General features: G+C 40.3%; 1 protein-coding gene across 1 annotated transcript in view; it reads right to left on the reverse strand.

Annotated features, from left to right (window-relative positions):
* tshz2 (teashirt zinc finger homeobox 2) overlaps window positions 1-9,803 on the reverse strand; it is a 53,928-nt gene extending 44,125 nt beyond the window's left edge. The window contains exon 1 of the mRNA XM_004070997.4: window positions 9,095-9,803. Within this exon, the coding sequence (XP_004071045.1) occupies window positions 9,095-9,134 (40 nt within the window). The 5' untranslated portion in view covers window positions 9,135-9,803. The remainder of the gene's footprint in view (window positions 1-9,094) is intronic.
* Between the last annotated feature and the right edge of the window lie 1,537 nt (window positions 9,804-11,340).

Here is an 11,340-nt window from a genome sequence, read left to right on the forward strand (position 1 = left end):
TTAGTTACTATGGTTACTAACTTGTTAAGGCCAGTGCAGTAGTACAGGACATTTGGGCTATGTGACCGGTATTTCTCTTTTAGCTGTGATTATCACTTTTTAATCTACACCCTGGAGCCAATCAGAATTGAGTATTCACCCAGATCATAGAATAAAACTTGAATAAGTTGTACTACAGAAAATAAAATCATAAAAAATAGAGTTGGCAAGAACATGTTTAAACAGGTATCAGAACAAGAATGGTTATTCTGACAAATAGAATGACAGAGTAACAGCTATTTATTTCTCTATAGACGTCTATTGGATTTTAGGTTTTTAGAACCAGCAGGTACTTCCTGTTTCCTGTTCACTCAGTCCAGTTCTCATATACAGTCAATGGTTGCAACCAACAACATCCATTTCGCTTATTGTTCTCACGTCTAATGAAGCAGGGAAAAAGTGCAAAAGTGGGGAAGTACAAACAAGATGTTCTTTCAGGTTCATGTAACTCTGTTGGGTTTGCTCAATGCATCAAAAGTGAGCAATTTAGGGTGAACATTGAACCCCCAAACCCCAGCATCCGAGGCTCCACACTCCTTCCAGCCTCAAAGTGTCACACAGCTGAGGAAAAGTGGTCTGTGATCCCCTGGACTCCCCCCTCCTCCACCCCCAGGAAACTCTTTGTTCTTGTCATTCAGCTTTTGGTCTGAAATTAAGACGGCTTTGATGGCGACAAAAAACATCAAACGACTCAAAGCCCGGCTAATTAGAAAGTGGGAGGTTCTGCGCTCTGAAACGAGTGTTTCTCACCGAGAAAAACATGCAGGACTTTAACGATGCATGGAGCCTGTTAAGCATTGTTCTAGGATTTGTTTAAAGCACGGTAAAGGTAAAATACATTGTTAGACGATTGGATATTTATCCACATACAGCTGTGTGGAAACAAGCCTCAGGCTGTGGAGGAGTGGGCAGCGCCGTGGTGGGTTAGAGATCAACACGTCACATCTGTAAAACCTAGCATTGTAATGTACTGTAATAAAACAATAAATAATTATTCCTAAAATTTACACGTTTGATATTTGCAAAAAAACGAACAAGGAATGGAGTCAACACAACTGTCAGAGGTGATGCATCAGAATGGAGGATTATTACTTTTATATTTTTCAACCAAGCTAGCTTCCGCTTTTTGCCTTTAGTTTGGATTACTGCCCCCTAGTGTCCAATTCAGAGATGTACTTTTTAGCATTTTAACGCTACAATCACAAAAAAGAACTTTAAAAATCTGTTGTTTATTGTTGAAGTTTGACATTTATTCCGAAGTTACTGAAGATTAACCCTTTAATACCGGAGACAACAAAAAAACGTCGTAACTCTTCAACCGTTTATGCAATTGACGTAATTCGGGCAGATTCTAAAGCTCTACATCAGAATCACTGGTGTTGCATATCAACGCAAAGCTGCTTTTCTCCGCATCAGAATCATTTGGTTTACCTTAATTACGTTAACAGCTAAAGAGTTACGTTATTTCGAAATTCATCAATAATGGAGCTAAAACACGTTTTTCATAGAAAACATTTTTTTTTCTTGCAAAAAGTTGAACTTACTTGTGCTTTTGCAGTATTCGTTTTGTATACAATCAATACATCACAAGAACGCATTATTTTTATTAAAGCCAATAACATTGCTACTTTACGTAAAACAATTTTATCATAAAAACTGAAACAATCGGAATGCAACAAGTGCTGAATGGGAATATTTCCAAGTGGAGCTTGAGCTTCACGGATTTCTTCGAATTACAATTAGAATCAATCATGAGTGATGAATCAACACAATAACATAGAAACAAGAGAAATCGGTTTCTTTGTTTGAAATGAAATTTAAGTTGCAGCAACTTATTGACAAAAAAAAGGGTACAGGCGACACAGACAATAAAACGTTTGAGAGGAAAATGAACCCACCCGAACATCTGTCGGTCTGAGAGAGTCACGAAAGATTTGAACCTTTGAGGCTTCTGCCCAATCATAGACTATATTAGGGAACTGGAGCGAGTAAGAGTGACATCTCCCATAGAAAATGATTTACTTAAGGCTCCAACAAAATAAAGGCTGTGTCCAAATTTCTTCCCTACTCACTACATAGTGCACTATGCTGTGCGTTCACCATTTTGTAGTGCTGTCTGGATCCACAATACCAAAATCAGATGTCCATCAAGTCACTGCAAAGAACCAGTGTGCATTGATGCTCACTAGATTGGCGAATCTACACCACAATGCATTGAGTTTGAACAATTTTGGCAAAAAAATTGGATTTAAATGTATGGTTTAAATAAAATACCAACATTTTTATCTTCACAACACATTGGATTTATAAATGGTCATCGCAAAACGTTCATATCAATGAGATTTTCATGAAATCGATGACGTCATATGCACAGCTAAAAATATAAAGTAGTGAGCATGGTGTCCGAATTGCTTTTAAATTACAGGGCCCTACATAGTCCAGCACTATATAGTTTTTTAGTAGTTAGTGAGCAAGGCGTGAATTGGACACCGCCATGTTGGAGCCAGATGATGTCAGTAAGCAGGAATTGGTCCAAATCAGTTGAAAGTCCAAATAAGATCTTTCCTGCTGCTCAGACAGCTAGAAAATGTGACTCTTTCTTAACTGTAGTGGGTCAGATGTTGCGTGGTCACCTTGAACATCTTCCTGCATGATTGTGGTTTGCTATCTGGCATAGTTTCAGTCATAATATTGAAAAATTCCTTTTTCTGCAGAAACTGGTTTCTACTCACCAGACATCAAAGGTTCTGACCCATAAAAAATTCTTAATAAAGCATTACATTACTATCGTACGCTGAGTAATGTAAAAGGTAAATTTAAGCTGGAATTGAACAGGAAAATACAGACATTTAAGAATTTGGATGACTGGAAACTAGGGATACCTTAATTCTTGGTTTTAAAGCTGAACCTTATGTGACACCATTGAACCGAATTGTGAGAACAGGAATCGTTGCAAATATCAAACGTGTAAATTTTAGGATTAATTATTTATTGTTTTATTACAAAACATTACACTCCAAAAACAGGCCCTGTAGAAATAAGTAAAAAATTCTTAAAATTGAAAATAATTGTCTTAAAATAAGCAAAGAAGCAAAGAAAATCTGCCGACGGGTAAGGAGAACTGCCTTAACCAGAATTCTTATTTAAGGAAAAGTTTAGCTTTTAACTTCTTAAAAAAGTAATTCGAATTGTTTTGTTTTGTTATTGTTGTTTTGTAATAAAAAGACTTAAGTGAAACAAGTGACCCAACAAAGACTCGACTCATACATGTAAAATGCATTTATAGCACGGAATAGTGGACACATGTTTTTATTTTATTATTAGTATATAACTCTCATTTATATATGTATATATATATATATATATATATATATATATATATATATATATATATATATATATATATATATATATATATATATATATATATATATATATATATATATATATCAGACTGAGTGTGGCTGATTTGTACAAAGTGGGAAAGCCTCCGTCTGACCCCTGAGGAGAGACGGACGGCGCGGGCCACAAAGGTGAAGGGAGTTTGTTGGAACATTGACTGGATTCATCAAATTAGGTTGGGTGTAATTGTGCCGCATGAAGCCTCATAAACTACGGGGGCTATAAAGCTGTCAGAAAGCCATCAGCCGGCCGCTAAATGAAGTCCCGGAAGGTGCAAGGTCCACAACTTGGTACACTGTGAGAGCCCGGCGTCCCAGCCGCCTTTCCTCCCTACAGCTAACCTCACCTTGTGTGGTAACCATGGCGATCATCATTGCTGTTTCGGTTGGAGACCTTGTGAGACCCGGATAGCTGTTTTGATTGGGTGGTTTCAAGCGTTTTCCGCCCGGACTGGGACGGAAACCGTGGCGGGTTAGTGGAGCTAATGAACGCAGCTTACCCGCAGCAATCTTAATGCGCCTAATAAACTGTTTTCCCGAACCTCCAGCAGCCTGACCTCCCAGAGCCTCGAGGAGCACGCGGTGTGAAGGCAGTTTACCTTTGTAATTGTTACAGATCGCACCATTAGCACAATATTGTCATAGCTGCTGCTCCTGCAGTCGGCAGCAGCTGAGGGTTAATTTGCATTATAAATCCTAATTGAAGCTCGTTAAGAATTTGATAAGAAACAAATCAGGTACAGCGCTGATAACTAAAGATGAGCGTTTAGTCAGCCTTCACGCTCACAAAAAGAGGATTTTTTTTCTTCTCTGTGACATGACTGGCATTAATGTGAGAAAAAAACAACAACAAAAACGTGTTTTTTCTGGGTGGAAGCGGAGCAGCTGCTCCCCACCTCTGAAATCAGAGCCGACCGACTCTTAAAGATGCGAAGGAGCTCTTTCAAACCAAAACGTGATATGGCAAACTCTTTCAAAAGCATCTCCGGTGAGGCTAACCCGATCCGGCTGTGATTGTTCCTCTGAGCCTCCCGACCATATGGCCGGCGTGTAGGCCTCTGACTGACTACACATGTAGGTCAACTGCGAGATGGATGTCTTCACTTAAATCTTCTCGACTCGCCACGGACGCCGCGTACGTGTTGACAAAACTGCTGAGGATATAAATTACAAAGACATAAACTTTAGCGGGAGTGTATATCATTACGCTAATCCAAAGCACATGAGTGGCAGTGATTTCCACCACAGACTCTGGGAAATCAATAGCAGGCCCCGGCTGCTACTGTACCAGCTGGGAGCTCCACTTCTCCTCCACCCCGCAAAAAAACAACAGTTTCTCCTCTGTTTTCTACCCAAACCTTTGGACATTTTTTATGTTTTTTGCCTCCCCTGATTCCACTGATTGTGAGCAAAAACACGATCGAGCATCTCTTTTCGACGGTGATGATCACACGGAAACATTATCCACATGAATCACCCCGACGGCGTATCAAATTGTGTCATTTTGCCGGGAAACTGGCGCAGGTCTCAGAGGGGAGGCGAGGTGAAGGAACAGCCGCTGTGGAGAGGTGCGACACTGCGCAGGCACTCGCCTGGAGACCCATCATAGCAGAGCTGAGGGTTGGGTTTTTGTTTTTTTTCCACGCAGGCAGGAGGAGCGAGATGGCTGCGCCGGAGGGCACGGCGAGAGTCTGGCTTTCTTATCACCTCCACTGCTGCTGCTGCTGCCGCACCACCCCGTCTGCATCCCCGGCAAACAAAAGCTTCCCGCGACCCAACGCCAGCAGACGGTGACATCACAGCATAAAGCACCTGACTCCACACTCAGTCAGAAAAAAAAAGAAAAAAAAAAACAGCTGATGAGGAAAAAGTTATTAAAGGCTGTCTCTGTGGGGAACGCTCGAGAGTTGGAAAAAAATAAAAAATCGCAAGCTTTGCACCAAAAGCTCGCTCTGCTCACACGTGAATTCGGAGAAGTCTTCCCATTTCATGACAAACAAATAAATGTTGCCATACTTTTCACTTTTTCTGCCAAACTTTGCACCAGAATAGCCAGAAGTGCAGAAAAAAGCAGATTTTACTCAGTTTTTTCACATCATTTATGACACAAAAACTTTAAAAAGTCACATTTCATAGATATAAATTGACAAAAAATCCTCTTTTCCACGTCTGACATTCAGATTTACTGTAAATATTTTTTTATAGTTTGCACATTAAACGAAAAATTGCCAAATTTAAGGCCCGTTTTTAAAAGACAAGTCAATGTATCTCAATTAAATGTCACCTACTTATTTATAAATTAAGTTTATTAGGCTAAAAATTACACATATGGGCTTAAAAGATGAAGGATTGTTGGAAAAAATGCACAAACGTATGAAGCAGATGTGATTTGTTACAGAAGAAATCGCCCAAAATGGCGTATAAAACTTGATAAGAGAACGATGGATGAAATTCTGCGACATGCAGAGCTAATCTGCGATAAGAAGCTCTGACATTTGCTGCTTTTTTCCTCCCATTTCCATGTTTTTGTTTTTTTTTTCTTTTTACCTAAACTGGATAAACAACATCTGCCTTGATCGGAGGTTGTTTTCTGGACAAACCACTTAGGAGGAATTCCTTGCTAGCCAATTCCCACAAGCTGCTGTCAGTCACTGGCTGGCACTGCAACACTTAATGCCTTTGTCTGTTCTCCAATTTATCTTGTTAACAGCAAATTGGGCTAACGGTTTGAAGCACAGAGCTATTGTAAAAAAAAAAAAAAAAAAAATACAACGAGACGTAGGCTCCCACGGCTGCAGAGTAACATATGGCTCCCTTCACTTAAAAATGCCTCCCATGCACTTATAGGGCTGGCTGTTTACACCATATATAAACCCGATACACAAATTCCAGTCTGAAATCTGGAGCCTGATAGCCTCTGGCTTTGTGATTTCTGCTCAGTAATAAAGCAGAGCTTTAGTGCGCCCCTATTCTGGCCCGCTGAGTGATTGGCTTCTTTTTTCTTGTTAAAGAGTGTGTAAAGGAGGTAAATTTAGAGGAAACCGGCCTTTGCAGGTGCCGCTTCAGGTGAACAAAGAGGCAGAATACACCCTGGAGAGGATCAGCCAATGCTGAAGCTACAACATTTTATATAAGGAGGGGGGCAAATGAGAACAGCAGAAAGGATAAAAAATAAAATACTTATTTCAAATAGTTTTTTTCTTCATGCGTTTTCCAAAAATAAGAACATTTTCCTTTTGCTGTTGCAAGGAAAAGACCTGCGTGCCGCCGGTCTCTGTAATACATTATATTACTTAGCAAAAAAAATAATTTCATTTAAAAATGTTACTTTTTTTTTATTTTTGTAATACTTCAAGAAGCTCATACTGATGTTTTTTTCTTAACCCTGTGAAACCCACTACATTAAAGAATTGACAGAAAATAATATTTTTGGGAATTAAGATTTATTTATTTTTTTAATTATCCACACAGTAACACCATTTTTAAGGAGATATAGATATCATCAATTGTGATCAATTTGGCAATTTTTTTTGTCACAACCGTGTTAGCTTATTTATGCACATTCTCAAATTTGAGCCGCACATTTTTTAAATGGTGTAACTCTTTAATAAAGAAATATTTATCCATAAATGTTCTTGTTTTTTCAATCCAGAAAGTAATGTTTTTAAAAAAAAACAATAAATGACTTAATCTCACTATAAAGTTCAGAAAACTAGCTAAACTTTTCCCGCCAAAAGTGCTTTTGAGATTTCATGGAGGCAGCCATCTTGAAATGAGCAGGAAAAGCTGTTTTACTGCCCCTAGTGGAATGATGATGAACTACAAGGCAGAAAACATTTACCAAATTATATATAATAGGTTTTTAGGGAAACGTTTGGAGGATAATAAGAAAGTAAAAAGGGTTCATATTAATACTAATACTAATATTGAATAAAAAACTGGGGGGGTCTTTTTACTCATACTTTTTTTTTTTACTTTTTTATTTTGAAAGAACAATCTTGCAAAATCCTGCATAACCAAAAAAAAAAAAAGATTTTTTTTTCTTGCATCTTGCATGCTCTTGTTTCAATCGTCCTCTGTTCTTGTTCCCCCCCTCCACACATCATTAAACATATTATTATAACATGACTGTCAGCCCGCGCCTCTCCTCGCTCTATTCTTGCTCTGCCAGGTAATCAATTTGTCGTCACTCTCTGTAACCCCAGTAAAGTCATCAAGTGAAATGAGTTACAGCTGCAAAGAGCCTTCAAGAATACAGCAGGGGGATGAAGGGAAGAGAGAGAAAAAATATATATATATATGACAACACGGCACAGGAATATTCCACCGCTTGATAGCACATCCCCAGGTCTTGAAGATGAAATATTAATGCACAATTTGTTTATCTGCAGGCCCGCATCTCTCCGGTGCCGAGCTGTTAATTTTCCATCGGCGCAGACAACGGATCAGTCAGTCATGAACTCTTCACAGCCATTACCGGGAGACGTTTTGATTAAGTATTCCTAATGTAGTGGATAGGAAAGAATGAAAACACTCAGCCTGCCAACTTTTGATTGACCATTAAGCCACTGATGAATGTGCCTGTCAGAGAGGAGACAATTACCTCAACAATGAAGAAACTCTTCTGGAAGGCTTATTTCTCTGCAGGGCTGACACATTTAGCAGGCGTTGCAGCTGGGAGCGTGTAAAGGGATCACTTAAGCATCTTCTCAAAAGTTCTCGGAATATATGAAAAAAAAAAAAAAAAACTACAAGGCGGGGGGGGGGGGGGGGGGTATTGTTTCCAAGAAAAAAAAATGAAGGTTTATTGTGAGGCGGTGAGCTCCTGTGTGTGCAAACGGAGAGTGTGGCGGGCAGATAAGGGTCTCAGTATCTTAAACGGAGAGAGGGGGGGGATAAAGAGACGCTATTATTGGCAGAGAACAATTGCCATCTGCTTGCTACATCCGCCGCCGTAATAAAGACTGATAACTTCTCAGAGAGCATCCTCAACACATCCACCCTAGAAGGATTCGCTGTTTTTTTTTTTTTTAAATCAAGGAGGAAACAATGGGGTTAAGTCAGAAGACACTTGGAGCGCCACAGCCGGGGCCTCCTCGGAGAGCAGAGATCATCTTTCCAAACACAAGCGGAGGGCCCGCAGACCTGCAGCTGTGCACAGGAGAAGTACAAACCTGTGTGTGTTTCTTTATGTGTGTGTGTGTGACCCTGTCTCCATTTGTCCATAAGATTATGAAGAGTTCATGCAGAGTTCATCGGCTCCTCCAGCAGCAGCAGCAGCACATCCTTCTCCAAACCAACACTTTGCTTTTTTCCTAAAGAAACTTTCGGATCAGGGATTGGAGGGATCCACTCCTCACAGGTTCATTCAGGGAAAACTACACAACCAGATTGTGTGTGTGTATATATATATGTATTTTTTTTTTTTTACATCATTTCCTTTTTTAGAAACTATTTTGGTTTTTGTTGTTGTTGTTTGTTTCTAAAAGTGCAGCTGGGGAGCTTCAACTCCTCCTTTTCAAACTTAACTTTTTTCTGTCTTTTCAAAATAAAATGTCAATTTTACAGATCATCCCAGAAATAAAGACATAAAGCACTGATTGGATTCTTTTTTCTGGCGGAGACAGACAGATAGGTTTGGGTCAGGTTCTTACCCGCAGCCCGCCTGGGCGCCTGCTGCTTCCTCCGCGGCATTTCTCCGTCTCCTTCCTCCTCCTCCTCCTCCTCCTCCTCCTCCGCTCAGGAGTCGCAGATCAGCGCGGAGTCCAGGTGAAAGGCGCGGGGAGATAGTCCATGAACACACACACACAGAGGCGCGCGCGCACATGCACCCCGGCGCGCGCGCAAACAGAGAGAGTGTGAGTCTTTCTTCTCGCCTCTTCCGACTTCTTCTGTCAAGAAAATCCAACAAGGAAAGGTTGGAGAGCGGCGGGCAGGATGTTGGATCGTTCCTTCACCTCCTCCTTCTTCTTCTTCCTCCTCCTCCTCTCGCTGCTCCTCCTGCTGCTCCGGGGCGCCACTCGTCCCTCCTCACCGTCTGTTTTCGTCCATCAGCGCCGCGTAACGTTTGATCGCCGCGCGTCACTCAGTCGTGTCCGCGTGCGGGAGTGGAAATGCGCGTAAAAAGGCGAGCGTTGCGGTGATATTACGCACGGCGCGGGAGGGAAGGAGGAGAGGCGATGCCAGCAGACATCGATCCGGAGAACAAACTGAACATTAAAAACTCCTCCCTCCTCGGCTGGACTTGATGATGGTAGCGAGACATTTGTTACACTAGATAAGCAGGAGTTTATTAAAGGAACAGAGGCCAGAGAAAAGGAGCCAGACTGCAGCAGCTGCTCTCTGTCACTCGCTGCTCACGCAGCCTTGCGTGGTTTTCTTCAACAACTTCCGCTTTGTTCCTTTCAGGAACTTTTTTTTCTCCCGCCAACAGATATAAAGAAAGCAGGAATGCAGAGAAAAATCTTCTTTTTTGACTCCAAAAATGTCACATTTCCTCCATAGTGTGATGCAAACATTTCAATGCAACTCTTAGGAGGAATATTCTTGTCCAGAAATGTGTTTTTTTTGTTGTTGTTGTTGTTGCTACATTTAATCATTTAGCGATGACGTTAAACATCACAAACTCTACAAATGAAAAAAAAGATTGACACAACCCAAAACATTTGCTTTTTTCCAGACTGTTAGGATTTGAATGTTTTTCTTAGGACATTTTTCAGCTTTTTCATTCCTTTTCAGTGCAGCCTCAATTCTGAAGCATCTTTAGGCCGTGTCACTCAGCCCACACATTTTACATTGATCATAAGTATTCTGAATTCTAAACTCTATGGAAACAAAAGTAGCGCCGTCCTATGTACGGCATCAAGCATCCAAATGATTGGAATTCATTTAACCCTTGTGCTATCTTAGATGACCCCACCCTTACATTGACGTGTTCTCCCTACCATGACAAAGGTGAATAAAGGTGGAAAGATTTCATGTAATCCATGGACACCAGTGAAGATTCCAAATCATTGAAGAAAAAAGGTTCAGAGCACTGTCTAGTGGGTCTAGATGACCAAACTCCCAATGTTAAAGTGCCTAGGATAGCACAAGGGTTACAGACATTTTATGCATTTGCTACGTATGACATTTTCGTCGTTCATGATACATGCGTGATACACGCAATTCATACGTGTTTCTTGCTTTAGTCATTGGTTGATGTGCGCAGATGTCTGTTAAGGGTTTCGGGTTTTTACGTGAATTCTGTCTGAAGCTGTTCAACTTGAGAATTATCTGTGTGTATTTTACGTAGTTTATACACAACTGAACAGAAATCTTGTGCAATTGTGCGTGATTTTCAGTTTGGTGGCTTTCCACAACCGTTCCACGTATGTCTTACAGACTTTTCACGCATTTACCACCGATGTATAACTTTTACATGGCGCACAAATCAGGTTAAAATTACGCATTGGGTTTGGGTCAGATTTGGCTGTTACATTGATTTATGTGTTCTTTGTGGCGTTAATTCCTACTTCTTCTGTGGGTTTAATGTGGTTTATTCGTGATCCATCTGTGAACATTTCACCCTAAAGACCACAACTTTTCTCACCTAAAGAAATTTGAGAGATTTTAGCATTTTCAGCGTTTTCACTCTTTAGCCAAACAGCTTTAACTAAAAAATCTTGAGGAACTTGAGGACCCTCGAGCAAATGAATGAATAAAAACTTCTCTAGATGTGGTCAGGTGAAGTGACGACAAACCTGAGTAGAAAACTCAGAAAACATAAACCAAAGTAGAAAAATAACAGGTTTGCTTCTTTAAAACTAAAGTGATTTCAAAATATGTTTCCACTTGGTTACTTTTTGCTATAGAAAAAACTTCTTACAATTCTCTTAAACATTTTTTTTTCCTTTTTGTT

Source organism: Oryzias latipes, chromosome 7 (genome assembly GCF_002234675.1).
Source record: "Oryzias latipes chromosome 7, ASM223467v1".
Classification (NCBI taxonomy): domain Eukaryota; kingdom Metazoa; phylum Chordata; class Actinopteri; order Beloniformes; family Adrianichthyidae; genus Oryzias; species Oryzias latipes.